General features: G+C 38.9%; 1 protein-coding gene across 1 annotated transcript in view; it reads right to left on the reverse strand.

The window, feature by feature from the left end:
- Nucleotides 1-627: 627 nt before the first annotated feature.
- The window catches only part of LOC110288871 (zinc finger protein 431-like), a 17,811-nt gene continuing 2,338 nt past the window's right edge, over nt 628-16,100 (reverse strand). Inside the window, exons 2-5 of the mRNA XM_029473900.1 lie at nt 4,260-4,386; nt 4,014-4,071; nt 2,803-2,889; nt 628-2,727 (exon numbers count right to left, since the gene is read on the reverse strand). Of these exons, the coding sequence (XP_029329760.1) occupies nt 1,182-2,727; nt 2,803-2,889; nt 4,014-4,071; nt 4,260-4,386 (1,818 nt within the window). The 3' untranslated portion in view covers nt 628-1,181. The remainder of the gene's footprint in view (nt 2,728-2,802; nt 2,890-4,013; nt 4,072-4,259; nt 4,387-16,100) is intronic.

Here is a 16,100-nt window from a genome sequence, read left to right on the forward strand (position 1 = left end):
GTGTGTTGGGGTATCCAGGACTGGCTGAGGTGGGAGTGCTGGGTTCTGATGATGGTGAGTAGTCTTGGTTTCTGTTAGTAAGATTCTTACGTTTGCCTTTCGCCATCTGGAAATCTCTGCAGTAAGTTGTTATAGCTGTCTCTGGTTGGAGCTTGTTCCTCCTATGATTCTGTTAGCCTCTGTCAGCAGACCTGGGAGTCCAGCTCACTCCTGAGTCTCATTGGTCAGAGTACTCTCTGCAGGGAAGCTCTCCTCTTGCAGGGAAGGTGCACAGATATCTGGAGTTTGGACCTGCGTCCTGGCTAAAGATGAAGGCCCAAAACAAGGCCTGTCCCAGAAGCTGTGTTGCTTCTGTAGTCTGCACTCTCACCTGTGCAGACTAGTCTCTGAGGGATCCGGGACACAAGATGGCTCCCCCAGGTGCTCCGGCTATGAGAGTCTATCTTAATACATCACTGTCCTCATGGGGAAAAAAAGAAGCAGAAAGGAAAAGGAGATGTAGAGGAATATAGATGAGGAAAAATGGAAGGAGAGAAGAGGAGAAGGAAGAAGAGACTACTTAAAACATGTTATTTCTGTTATCAAACATGCAGAGAACTATATCTGATTGTCAGTTTCTCTCCAGTGTGGTATCTTTTATGCTGTTTGTGTTAACTTGGATTTTATTGCTGTGAAAAGATACTATGACCAAGGCAACTCTTATAAAGGACATTTAATTGGGGGTAGTGTACAGATTCAGAGGTTCAGTCTGATATCATCAAGGCTGAAAAAAATGGCAGTGTCCAAGCAGACATGGTGCTGGAGGAGACAAGAGTTCTACATCTTGAACAGAAGGCAACAAGAAGACTCTTCTGCCCTGGGTGGAGCTTAAGCATAGAATCTCAAAGTCCACCTGCACTGTGACATACTTTCTCAAATGCCACATCTACTCCAGAAATGCCATACTTCCTAATACAGCCACTTGCTATGGACCAAGTATATTCACACCTTTCAAGATCACTGAAAAGGCTTTTACCACATTGGTTATATTCATAGGTGTTCTTTTATGTAGTTGGAGGTGACTTGATTATGAATAGGCTTTACCATATTATCTACATAGGTAAGGTTTCTCTCCAGTATGAAATTCTTTCATGTTTTCAAACTTGACCATGAGAGGCAAAGGATTTACTACATTGCTTACATCAATAGGGTTTCCCTCCAGTATGTATTCTTTTATGCTCTCGAAGATTATGATGGTGTGCAAAGGCTTTACCACATTCATTACATTTGTAAGGTTTCTCTCCAGTATGAATTCTTTCATGACTTTGAAGTTGACCATGAGAGGCAAAGGATTTACTACATTGCTTACATTCATAGGGTTTCTCTCCAGTATGTGTTCTTTTATGTACTTGGAGATAACTATGATATGCAAATGCTTTACCACATTGATTACAGTTGTAAGGTTTCTCTCCAGTATGACTTCTTTCATGAATTTGAAGTCCATGATGAGAGGCAAAGGATTTACTACATTGTTTACATTCATAGGGTTTCTCTTCAGTATGTGTTCTTTTATGTATTTGGAGAGTACTATGATATGCAAATGCTTTACCACATTGATTACATTTGCAAGGTTTCTCTCCAGTATGAATTCTTTCATGTCTTTTAAGACCATTCTGAGCTACAAAGGCTTTACCACATTGATCACATTTATAAGGTTTCTCTCCAGTATGTATTCTTTTATGAACTTGGAGATAACTGTGATATGCAAAGACTTTATCACATTGATTACATTTGTAAGGTTTCTCTCCAGTATGTGTTCTTTTATGTAATTGGAGAGTACTATGATATGCAAAGGCTTTGCCACATTGATTACATTTGTAAGGTTTCTCTCCAGTATGAATTCTTTCATGAATTTGAAGTTGACCATAAGAGGCAAAGGATTTACTACATTGCTTACATTCATAGGGTTTCTCTCCAGTATGTGTTATTTTATGTACTTGGAGATAACTATGATTTGCAAAGGCTTTACCACATTGATTACATTTGTATGGTTTCTCTCCAGTATGAATTCTTTCATGACTTTGAAGTTGACCATGAGAGGCAAAGGATTTACTACATTGCTTACATTCATAGGGCTTCTCTTCAGTATGTGTTCTTTTATGTACATGGACAGTACTACGATATGCAAATGCTTTACCACATTGATTACATTTGTAAGGTTTCTCTCCAGTATGACTTCTTTCATGAATTTGAAGTTGATCATGAGAGGCAAAGGATTTACTACATTGTTTACATCCATAGGGTTTCTCTCCAGTATGTGTTCTTTTATGTACTTGGAGATAACTATGATATGCAAATGCTTTACCACATTGATCACATTTGTAAGGTTTCTCTCCAGTATGAACTCTCTCATGTCTTTTAAGAGCATTCTGAGCTACAAAGGCTTTACCACATTGATCACATTTATAAGGTTTCTCTCCAGTGTGTATTCTTTTATGTACTCGCAGATGACCAAGATATGCAAAGGCTTTACCACATTGATCACATTCATAGGGTTTCTCTCCAGTATGTGTTCTTTTATGTATTTGGAGATTACCGTGTTGTGCAAAGGCTTTACCACATTGATTACATTCATAGGGTTTCTCTCCAGTATGTGTTCTTTTATGTATTTGCAGAGTACTGTGTTGTGCAAAGGCTTTACCACATTGATTGCATTTGTAGGGTTTCTCTCCAGTATGTATTATTTGGAGACTACTTTGATGTACAAAGGCTTCACCATACTGAATACCTTCATAGGGTTTCTCTCCAGTATGAATTTTTTCATGCCTTTGAGGATAACTGTGACTTGCAAAGTCTTTACCACACTGAATATTTTCAGAGGGTTTCTCTCCAATAAGTCTTCTTTCATGCCTGCAAAGATAATTGGCACATGTGAAAGCTTTACCGCATTCACTAAACCAATGAATCTTTTTATCTGTAGGAATTAATTTCATAAATTGGTCTAATTGTAAACAGGAATCACATATTAAGATTTTTATCAATTAGTTTACATCATGGTTTCCCCTTCATCATGGTTGTTTTGCATACCTATAATGGTAGGTGTTATTACATGGCTCATATTTGTAGCATCCTTTTTCTCTGAGATTTTTCACATATTTGAAGAGAAATGGAAGAGCTCAGAGCTTTACCACACTGAGTACATTCATAAATTTGCCTATGTTGTGAAATACACTACATTTTCATACTACAATGGCAAAGTAAATAAGGACAAACAGAAAGGAATGTCCACAATCCTAGTACTCATAGGGATTTTCTGCAGTGTGAGCATATGGATATATTCCAAATGAAGCTGGAAAACCAAATAATTATAAACTTGTAACACCCTGAGAAATTTGGCTCATATGTGGACTACTACATATATCTTAATTGTTCTGGTAGAGAGAGAAGGTTCTGCTTCTTTCAATATCCCTATGTCCACATGGCCTGTATCCATTTTGATACAGGGTACAACTATTAAAAAAGAATAACAAATGAAAGATTTCTACATTGCATTCACGCAGTTTGGTTGTTTGTTCATCATAGACATATGGTATAGGAATGAAGGTTTCTCATCATCAACATTCTTGACTCTCATAAACTGCCCCTCTCACTTAAACTTAGCAATGTTACTATATGAGTAATCAGCTTTACTATGGAATATTTGCTTATTAGAAACATACACTTATCACCTAATATATATCTTTGGCAATATGTGAGTGGTATGACACTAGATTGGCAGTTCTACAGAGTAGCTGTACTGTGGCTATGATTCAAATGGTACTATGTGTTAGGGCATTGTTTCCTCATCTTCTCTTTTAGAGAAATTCCTTGAAAACACAAATCAGACACCTGACGTTGAGGTATATGGATTTGTGAGAACTTAATAATCACTACACTTAAAGAAGTTCTTTTTTTTACACTATTGCCTTTCTTTAAATGTTCCAGGACACATTAACATTTCTTCAGAGGCATACTCATATCAACATGAAAATTACCTTCCATGTCTTCTGGAACTTTGACAGTGTTCTTCAATATTGTCTTCCCAATTGTAGCCTAAAATATAGTACCAGAAAATGTATGATATAATATTAGCAATTAGGCAAATTTAAGTTACTATCTTTAGCAGATGTGATTTATTCATCTCATTCTTCCTCATTCTCAATTGAAATTACAGAAAAGCATCAATAGCAAAGAAATAATTGTTCCTTCATTTTAAAAAGTGAAAGAAAATTCAGTCTTACCTATAGTGTTGAGGTTCCTGTAGGTCTCCAGCATCACATCTTTGTAGAGGCTCTTCTGTGAAGGATTCAGCAAAGCCCATTCTTCACGAGTAAAGTTCACATGCACATCATCATAGGTCAATTCATCCTAAAACATTGCATACATGTGTAAAAATGAAACCATGATACCAACATCACTGTAAATGTATGCTTCATTGACAATATATTTGTATGATTCTGGTGCTTCCCTCACTTATTTCATGACCAAGAAGTTCTGATGTAATTACCAAGTCATCTTAGAAGGAAACTGAATAATAAGGTTCACTTTTGTCATTTCTTTGCTCTTTGAATGATAACCTTGAAAGAGAAATGCTAATTAAGAGAGGGGGTTAGTAGTATTAAGCACACATCAGAGAAATTTTATGAACAATTACTAACTACAAAAAGTGATGGGCAAACTGAGCATAGTAGTTCATGTCTTTAATGGCAGCACTCAGGAGGTAGAGGCAGGTATATCTCTGGTCTACCCAAGAGAGCCAGAGGTATATATTAAGGCCCTGTCTCCCCTGTAATAAGCAAACAAACAAACAAGAAAGAGAAAAAGGACTCAGAGGTTTTTACTGGAGTTCCTACAAAGACAGACACATTCACTCCAGTTCTCTATTCATCTTCCAGAATCCTGACGTGTCCCAGTTTAATCTATAACAGTAATGAGATCTTACTAAAAGAGGATGCATCTTTAAATACAAATGGACTGATGAAAATATTGGCAATGTAAATGTTGATCCTACATAGGACAGGAGATGGCTCAGCAGTGAAGAGCTCTTGCTGGTCTTGCAAATAATTAGGCTCAATTGCCAGTAGTTACAAGGGGGCTTCACAACTATTACTCCATGTTCAGGAATTCTGAACCCATCTTCTCACTACTATGGGAACCAGGCATACATGATGTGCATATTCAGGCATACACTCAAATACTCATATTCATTGAAAAAATGAAAACAAACACAACAGGTAGGAAGAATTTTATGTACCTGCAAACCAGTGACTCAGAAAGCTCAGGCAGTAAAGCTCAGGCAGTATTAATGTCATGAATACAGGCTATACTGAGAAACAGAATATTCTCTCTGCCAAATTTCAAAATTCACAATGTGGATGACTATCAACACAACAGCATATGCTTGATATGTACAAAAACCTACATTGTAGTCCATCAGCCAATAATATAAAAACAAACAAAAAACCAAAGAAAATGCTAGGCATGTTGACCCACATTTAATCCCAGCATTCTGAAGCCAGTCAGGTGGACTTTTAAGTTTGAGGCCACATGTTCTACATACCTACTTTCAGGACAGCTGGGGCTACACAAAGAAACATTGTCCTCAAAGACAAAAACAACAAAATTAAAATTATAAAATACTAGGCTTGCAAAATAGCTTAGCACTGAATAACAATTGCTTCAACTGCATCTTACGTGATTTATGGATAGTCTATAATGATGAAGGCAAGACGCCATAAGAAGGAAGCTGACTAATTAGGTCCAATCACAACACAGGACACACACATACACACACACACACATGAACACACGAACACACACAAACCCGAAATGGGTTGAGTCTATAGACACTCAAATCTCATCCCCAATAAGCAATCTAGAAAGTTTCCTCCTACAAAAGCTTCCATTGAGAGAAATGAGTTGGTCAGAGCCAAGCTGACACCATGACAGGCTGCAAACTGACAGTATGGGAAACTAGGCCTAAGTTTCTGTTTCCTAGAACTGGAAAACTCCAAACAAGTCAATTCCAGGAAAACCACCATCACAGGCAGCCAATCAGAAGCTTCTAGGAACTGTGGGAAACCGTGCACAGTCGCCATTACAAGATGGAGCTGGCTTCCTCAGTGCCTAACTAGTAAACAAGCAATGTGCGTAGGTGCTGGAGTAAATTCGTGCCAAGTCACTGCCCATCCCGGGGCGTAGTAGTGGGGTGATGAGTGAGCAGCTAATCAGGAGCTGACACGTCACACAGAGGGGTATTTAAGCAGCTCCATTTTCCGGGTTCGGGGTCTTCCTGATAAGTAAGCAATAAAGCTTTGCCGTAGAAGGATCTGGTTGTCCGAGTGTGTTTTGCTGGCGAAACGTTACAAGGACAAGGAACTGCCCCTACCACCAGGCCTGAGCCAAGCCTAAACCAAGAATAATCAGCCTGCATTAGTTCTGTAAAGTCCCCCAAGTTCCCCAGAACCTTAACCAATCCCAAAGACACCTATACCCTTGGAATTTGAACCAACCAATCAGAATAAAGTTCACCTTCTCCACCCTGGAATTACTCTAACTGGCTTTAAATTGAGCTTGCAAAGCTCACATGTCTGTATCCATCATAGTGAATGGCAGACCCCTGTACGATAGAATTCTGCAGAATAAAACGATTTTGTATACTATTTGAGTTGGGTGATTCTTCCTTCAGTGATTCTTGGACCCTAACATTATAAGTTCTCCCAAAGAAAGCCACAAAGGAGAAACAAGTGTTCAAAGACATCACCCTATCTGGGAGCTTTTTGACTCAATCAACTACATTCTGGTCATGGTCACCCATGATGAAAATGCACTTGGTTTAATTTCAATGACCCTAATAGTCTGCAGCACCCTGTACATTCTTCAAATGTTTGTTTCTTTCTTTTCTTTTCTTTCTTTCTTTCTTTCTTTCTTTCTTTCTTTCTTTCTTTCTTTCTAAGATTTATTTCATGTATATGTGTACACTGTAGCGACATTTATATATAGTACACCAGAAGAGGGCATCAGATCCCATTACAGATGGTTGTGAGCCACCATGTGGTTGCAGAGAATTGAACTTGGGACCTCTGAAAGAGTAAGCAGCCAGTTCTCTTAACTGTTGAGGCATCTCTCCATGCACTCCTCTGACATTCTTGATTGTTACATCTTGTAAAATCAAAAGTCAAGTTATTATATCTTTCCAACATACAAAAGCACAGAATGCCCCTTCCATTTTGAATGGAGAGGAATATGTACATAGTGAGGAAAGACTGGACCAAGGCAGGAAACCCAGCAGGACAAACACCACATCATGTAACTCTATCTCAGACACACAGGGACTAAGTTTCAAAAGACATAGATGGCCCTATCCATGAAACTTCTCATACATCTCTCAATTTAGTTACTTGCACTCTCTATATGCAGCTCTCCATAGCAGGTATCTCATACCTTAGGTATCTCAACATCTTGTGGTCTCAAAATGCAACTTAGGCTTCATCCTCACAGGTTCATACAATGTACTCTCACAGTTTCATCCCTCACTGGGGCTCTGATTCTGGGTGAAACAGTACTGAACTGAAACTACAGGGGAAGAATCCATGACCTTACATTTTACATCTTTCTTATTTCCAGAACTTGGGTGCTCCTTTTAAGTTTGGATGGACTCCGCCATGCCTGGACCACAGTTGTAGCCGGTTTTCTATGAAGCTCCTTCTGGGGACGAGGAATCACTTTGCCTACCTATCCCTCTACCTCACCCCCCTTTCCATTCATTGAAGGCTTAGCAGGAGGGTGTGTTTTCCTTAGGACACCTTCTTAGGCTTTCAATCCTGAATTCAGGCCTCTGTCTCAGCATTTGGTTGCCATTTGAAACTACCCAATGCTGTTTTTCTCTACAAGCCACAGACTGCATTTATTTCTGCCCAACTTTTTGCTTTTTTTCTTCATTGTAGTCACGAATGGGTTACTAGTAATAATCATCCAACAGATTCAATATTCCATCTAAGAAATAAGGCCAAGTATTTTTTAATTCTGCCTTACTCGATTTCTCTGAGCATGGGAAGAATAAGGAAGTTTTGGGGTGAAATTACCACAAAAATGACCTCTAGCTAAATTTTAAATCCTACAACATCAACTTCTGTCTGCATAACTTGCAATATTCATATCTTCCAGATGCCACAACAACAGCCAGTTAAGCTCTGAGTGCAGATTTCTTTGCTGTTTGCCATCTCAAGACCTGATATCTCCCACATTCCTCTAAAGGAGAACATGTCCAGTTTATGTCCAGCAACAAAATCACTTTTTGAGGTGTTTTTTTTTTTCTTGGTACTAACTTGCTACTCTGCTACTTTGATTAAATCCTCTAACCAAAAGCAACTCAGGTAATGAACAGGTTCACTTGTTTGGTTCTGTCAGAACACAGTCCATCATTTTGTGAGCTTAGGATAGAAACTTCAAGAAAATATGGCAAAAACCACAGACAAACATTGTTTCCTGCCTTGCCCTCTTGTTTGGTCACTGTCTCATGCTCAGCTAGCTCTCTTATGTAGCCCAGGCCCACTTGCTGAGAGATCCTGCTACCCTCAGTGGAAGAGCCTTCCCACATCAATCATCACAATCTCTCACTAACACAGCATCCAGCCATTTTGATGAGGGCATGACCTCAAGTGAGGCTTCCTCAGATGACTGTAGGCTCCAAAATGTTGACAACTGAAGCTAATCAGGACACAGAGACAATAATAAATCAGAAAGTTTTAAAAACACAAATCAAATGTGTTAACCATATCAATCACTTAAGTAGCAAAACTCCAAAAATTGCTGATTGTAACAACCGAAAGACAAAGTTGCCAAGAAATGAGAGGCAAGCCTTCAGAATCAAGAAGAGGAAACTAAAACTGTTTCCCAAACTATCAAAAACTCAAGAAACTCATAGTAAGTTGTCAGAAGATGAAAATAGGTGACCGTCTATCACTTTTCAGAGAAACAACAATATAATTAGATTATAACAAATAAAAACACACAACATAGATAGCACCACAAATAAAAGGAGTCAGAAAGACAAACATATGTCTTTTAAACATGAGTTATAAGAATATAATACAAAAATTAAGAAATTACAGACCAATACTCAGCCTGTGTATTCTGTTTCTCCTCTTTGCCAATAATAGAAAGCAGATTAGAAGTGGGGAAAAACTCTGTCAATTGGACATAGAGGCAGCCTAAGGAATGGGAAAAGTTTTTTTTTAACCAAATCCATATCTTATAGAGGCCTAATATACAAAATATACAAAGACCTCAAGAAACTAGGCTTTCCAAAGAAAAATTCTATTTAAAAATGGGGTATAGATATAACAGAGAATGCTCAACAGAGGAATCTCCAAAAGCTGAGAAATACTTAATGGAATCATCGCCATCTTAGCCATGAGGGAAATGCAAACCAAAACTACTTTGAAATTTTATCTTGTACATGTCAGAATGGTTAAGACCAATAATACAAGGGATAGCTCATGCTGGCAAGGATGTGGAAAACTGGGAAGAACTCTCCACTGCTTGTGGTGTGCAAACTAACAGAACCATTATGGAAGTCAGTATTTTCTCAGAATTGTGGTTCCTCAGAATACTGAGAATCCATCTATCTCAAAACCAGCTACACTGCTCTTAGGAATCTATCCAAAATGTGCTCTACCCTACCACAGGGACATTTGCTCAACTATGTTCATAGCATATTTATTCACACTAGACAGAAATGGAAATAACCTAGAGGTACCTCAACTGAAGAATGGATAATCAAAAAATGTGGTACATTTATGCAATGGAGTATCACTCAACTGTTTGTTTTTTTTAAATGACATCGTGAATTTACAGGCAAGTGAATGCAACTTAAAAAAAAAATCACCCTAAGTGAGGTAATCCACACCCAGAATGACAAACACGGCATGCATTCACTTATAAGTGGATATTACCTATTAGGTAAACAATAATCAAGCTGTACTCCACAAACCCAGAGAGGCTAGGTAGAGATGGGCTATAGAGGGAAGCACAGATCTCCTTCTAAAGGGGAAATAGAGTGGTTTCTGTGAGTAGACTGAGGTTTGATGGGAACAGGAGTGGTGGGGATCAGTTGGGTTAATGCAGGGTTAAAGTACAATGCAGGGAGAAACAACTGGAATGGGGTCATTTGGGGGTTAGGGTAAAAACCCAGTACAATATCAACTTCCTGGATGCTATAGGGTGACCTTAATGAAGACTCCAAGTAATGAAGAATATGAAGTCTGAACTGAACATCCCTTGAGGCCAGCCAGGGCTTCAGTGTTGGAAATGGGCTACATTTAGTTGAGCTGTTGGCTAAGGTGGTCCCTTGGAGATCCTTAAACAATCCATGCTGATGCTGGGACAAAACTGCTCGCACATAACTGACAGCAGGGCCCCATCAATAAGGACAAATTCTACAAGGTTCACTGAATACACAAATCAAGCTGGTGCAGGCTTGAAGCCTTAACCCCTATGTTCTATTCTCTTTGAAGAGAGAAGGCATTCTACAGGCTACAGAAAGAGAAACCTTACACACACACACACACACACACACACACACACACACACACACACACACACACACACACACACACACGATGTTCTGGGCCATGATAGTAACAAAATTGTTTGAGTGGCCAACCAATGTTTGGTTTAACTTGAGACCCTTGACCTGAGAGGGAACCCATGAGTAACACTGACTGGATTTCTAGGAAACTTACAGAGACTTAAAAATGGCAAGCATAGAGACAGCATGGGTCTGTACCAAGTCCTCTGCTGATACGTTATGGTTGTTAGCTTGGTGTTTTTGTGGGACTCCTAACAGTGGGAGCAGGTGTAACTCTGATTCTTTTGCTTGATCTTGAGACTTTTCCTCCTATCAGGTTGCCTTGTCCAATATGAAGGCTTTCACATTGTCTTTTTCTATCTTGTTCTGTCCTGTTAGGCTGTCCTCTCTTGGAGGTCTGCTCCTTTTTGAAGAGGAAACAGGGCAGGGGGTTACTGTATCTTGGGGAGAGGAGGATAGGTGAAACAGGGGAGGGGGCGGTAGCTGGGAAGAGTGTAGGGAGGAAAAACAGTGATCAGGCTATATTGAATGAGAGAGAATCTATCTTCAAATAAATATTAATTCAATACTGCTTAAATGAAAATGCAAAAAAGGTAAGCAATAATGAACAAAGAAAAGCAAAATAGTGAAGACAGGGACAGTAGGATTGTTACAGATACAGCTTTTGTTCTGTTTTTGTAGATAGTGACCATCACAAAGGAGTGTAAAAATATCATCTTGGAGGTTCAATTTCTCCTGATCATCTAGACCTAGTCCTGAAAGCTTCTAACCTCTGTACAATCTTATCTAGGTCTAGAATGTTTTGGGCATCTGAGACTTAACTGCTGAATAAAATCACCCCTTTTTTTTTTTTTTTCTGAATTTTGGCTGGCTGGCTAACTCAGCTGTTCTGACTCAAACTCCTCTTCATGCTAACCGATTCAAACTGCTTCTTTCACTTCTGACTGAATTGCTGTGCTTGGCCTCAAATGAACTCTAGCAATCTGTTCTCATCTTCTGGCACAGTCTCATTCTCTAGCTCATTCTTTCTTCACCTGTGTCTAGCTTGTTCTCTCCTTAGCCTGTCTCTGTTAAACTCTCCAGGTAAAACTGCCTCCTCCTCTCACCCTCTCAGCTGCTTCCTCTTATGTTGCCTCTTTTCCCTCTCTCTTCTCTTGAGAGTTGGGCATATCCTATTTTGTCAGATCTTTCTCTAATTCATCATTTTGTCAGCTACTCAATTAGACATTCCTTTCAAACATGAGTGCTACCTTCTAAAACTAACTTTATTTTCATCGTTTGGCAGCAAACATGTGTACTAAGGGCTGAGCCACACCACAAGTAGAAACAGCCTCTCTACCCCATCCCACCCCCACCCCCCAAGTAAACTGGATAGTCCCTGGGTTAGCACTGTGATCAAATACCCTGCAACACAGGAGTTTATGATAAGCTCATCTTGAGTCCAGTCTATGTCTGTGAAATCAGAAGTTTTGCTCTCAGCAATGTGAAATATATATCACGTAGGAAACAAAAGCAGTCATTTTATTGTTTTAGTTTTCACTAGTTTGAAATGTTGGAATCACAATGTTTCTTATTTCATTCCAAAAGCAAGCTCTTGATTTTTGTCAAGAAAAGCCAATATCTACATATCTCTTCAATAAAATAAATATGTGATATTGTACAAATTTGCTGCATTAACTATATTATACATTAAGAATAAATACACCAAGCTATAAAAATGTTAAATGTTTAAACACATTCTCCAAAGCAAAAATGAAAGTGTTACCATCTAACTTACTTAATGCAGAGAAAATACAGATGAATCAGTTATTTAAGGCTATTACATGTGTGTCCAATTGTAATTTATCATCAGTATTTAAATAAAAACAAAACAGTCTGTTTCTTAAATTCATTTTTACTTTTCATGCAGTATGACTCATAGGCAGAAAGTTTTCATACCATCCAAATAAAGCCACTTTCTGCATTTTTACATTGTACTATAATACCACATTTGCTTCCCATCTATAACAACTCTTGCTACAGAAAGCTTGATAGTTCATTTCTCTTCTCCATATAATGTGCTAACTAAACATTAGTAAAATCCTTTGAAGGAGATTGCGTAAGCTAGATTCTGTGCTTTCTGCCATTCTGTAGGGAGCTGGCAGGAATATGACGTTGAACAAGGACATGGAAGTAGGCTCAGAATAGAATAGTTACATTTGGACTAATACAAAGCTCCAGGTAATCTCAGCCAAGGAATGTGTGGCATTCCTTTTATCTTGGTCATTCTGATAATCCCCTTAAAAGTATGATTCCTGGACTTTGTTTATTAGCTTGTGTATTCCTTGACCTAGAACTGACCTTATTATTAGCATGTACTTAAAATGGTATAAAAGCAGACTTGAGGAAAATAGACCTGCTCCAGCCTCAGCACAGGCTGGAGTCATGTTATAGTGATGTCTAACTGTCTTCTTCTTTTCAATCCTCCCTCCCTCCCTTGAGATCCTGTTGACTGACTGAGCTGAATGGTCACCCTTTATTTTCCACTGCTACCTGCAGATAGACAAGATGGTTCAAGTTCTCATATCCACCTGACAATAAGAGTGCACAAAAGATTAAAATTATATGGGAAAAAGAAATGGGTCAACAATGCTTAAGTTGTAATCACATGCCGGTTTTTGTGACCAATACAGCACTGACAGTGAGAGTCTTTACAAGGACTTAATCCTTTAACCTTTGCTATTGTCTTCATTCCTTTAGCACAATGTCACCTTCAGGCACCCAGCTTATCCTCAACAAATGAGCACTGAGGTAATTCTTGTATTTAGCCTACCATAATACAACTGCAATGAACATGAGAATTCTAGTTCTTCTTTAAACTAATTTCAAGCACATGGAAACTATACTGAGAAGACTGCTGGGATCCATGGCAACTCTGTCATTTTTATGAGAACTCAGTAGAATTGGGTTGCTTGGGAGTAGGTATTATGTGCAAATGTATCAGAATACATACATTAACTATGTAAAATTTTATATCAACTATAACACAACATGGTCTTAACTAATTTTAGTTGACATCTATGAAAAATCCCAACCTACTGCTTTCAGAGTTTATTCCTAATACATAACCCTGTATCATATTCATATTCATTATTCAATTCTGGACAATGTCTTATTTTCACTCTTTTTGTTTTCTCAATTAAGTTATACTTAGTGAGGTATCATTTATGTAACCCTAACAATATATTCTGTGTCCCTAAAGTCTATGCTAAAGTCCTCTTTCTATAGCTTTGTACATTATTTCATATCATTTTTAGTTTCACATACTTATAGTTGTAAAAAACACTATTATAGGGAGGTTTTCAAAAATAAAAGGGATGTTGGGTAGGTTTAATTTGCAGCATAAATTCAAAACAATCTAAAGAAGACTCCTAACAGGAAAGCTGATTCCAAAGCTATCTGCCATGACAAAAACAAAACAAAACAAAACACCTCAGAATTGTCATTAAGATGATGAAGAAATTAAATTCTATCCGTACTTATCACAGAGCTACAATAATCAAAAGCTTTATAACATTCGTGAAAAAATAATGAGATGTAGAGAAAAAAGCCCCAAATATAAGCCCCAAATTATAGTCAAGTTTCAATCAAAAGACCTAAGGAAACTCAGCCAGGAAAAATGTGAACATGACCAATATTACCCATGACTGCATATGTATACAAATGGAATAAAAACAGACTTCACAACTCCCACAAAAATAATTCAAAGTCACACCTAACTGGTACATTTCTGATCCCTCCAGCTACTACTGGTCCCACTTCCAAACAGAGGCCCCAGAGCTCTCTCTTTATGGACGTCATCAGAAAGATGGGCTAGAGCTCTGCTGAACCTAATGCCCCGTTGTGTTCTCGAACAAACCCAACCCTATTGAGCCCACACACAAACCAAGGTTGAAGAATAATTTTAATGTCTGCTTCCTGCCACCTGGATTATAGCATATGATATAGAATCTGCCCTACCCACCTGCATACCACCATGCACACTTAAGAAACCTTTGCATCTCAGAAACTCCTTTTGGACCCTGGAACTGAATTTCCCTGAATCACTTCATGCATTGTGACTGGTGATAGTGGAAAGGTAAAAGGATTTTAATCAGATCTTGCTGAAGGATGATCCCCATAACCTCATCTCTACCAGTTTATAAACTATTTGTAAAATTTATCACACAAAACTGAATTTGCAATGCAATGTTCAGAACTTCTAGAAACCAGATTTTCAGTTTTGAAATCTGTCTTCTGCACATCAAAAGCAATGCTTGTATGTGCACACCGAGCAGTGATATTATAAGTAACACAGCTTCCTATGGCCAGAGCTGCAGAGCCTACTCCCCCCTCCAGGGAATCCACACTCAGGCAGGCTCAGAGACCAAAGCTCTTTGCCCAGGTCACCACATGTACCAAAAGAAAGACAGTCTGGTTCCCAGCCAATCATTGTCCAATCAGACTGGACTGCGATTGCTTAGCCAACCCGTTCACCCTGGTGGCTGCCACAATCACAATGGCTGGCTTGGGGTCTCCCTCACAGCTCTCTGATGAACTGCATCAGAGGAGAATATGGAAAGAACTTCCAAGCTACCTCCCAATGCTGCTCCTCCTGATTGCTAGGCTGCCCAGAGGACAGTAGAGGCTCTCCTACTGGAGGATTAGAGATTAAATCACTCAGACAGCACAGGCCTTCCCAGCTCTGCCCTTCCACCCCACCCTATGGGCAGACAGAGCCCTAGTATGGTAAATTTGTACTTTAGTAGAATCTTCTACTCTCACAGGTGTGGAGAGCTCTTGATACCGCTTCTAGGAAAATGGCCAGAATATTTGACACTGGGCCAGGACAAGGAAGTAAGCTCAAAAAAAAAAAAAAAAAAACAAAACAAAACAGCTGAGGAATGTGTTCCTCACAATTTGTCATATCTCAATCATCTTGATAAGACCCTGAATACAGTGAGCAAGGGAACTTCCTTTACACCTTTTTTCCTTCCTTGATGACGATGTTTATGCTTTAAAACTGACCCTATTCTTCTATGTGCCCAGGCAGTCAAGGAGGGTCAGGGTCTGTTGGCAGATTTCCCAGCCTGATGATAAGAGGGGGTACTCCTGAGGTTCAAGGGAGGTACCTTTGGATAAGAACAGATATTCTGTGTATATTTCAGGAAATTGTTTCTGTAAGCTTGTGGCTTTGCTTTGAATGATACTGTTGGGTATAAAAACACTACTAAAAATAAACTCAAGGCTCTGGTTGCTGCTGACTGCTGCTGCAGCAGTATTAACCAGCAGTCCTCCCAAATCTAACTNTTGGCTTTGCATCTTCTTTCTGCCTTTTCTATATTTAATCCTTGCCTTCAGTATCAGAGACTGTTTGACTCATGTTGGGGGGTCCAGTACAAGGAAAGAAAGTAGATTCAAAAATCTCTTTCTCCTCCATCCTTGTTACTCTCCTATCTGGTGTTAGGGAGTG

The sequence above is a fragment of the Mus caroli genome, unplaced genomic scaffold (assembly GCF_900094665.2).
Source record: "Mus caroli unplaced genomic scaffold, CAROLI_EIJ_v1.1 scaffold_11828_1, whole genome shotgun sequence".
NCBI classification, from domain to species: Eukaryota; Metazoa; Chordata; class Mammalia; order Rodentia; family Muridae; genus Mus; species Mus caroli.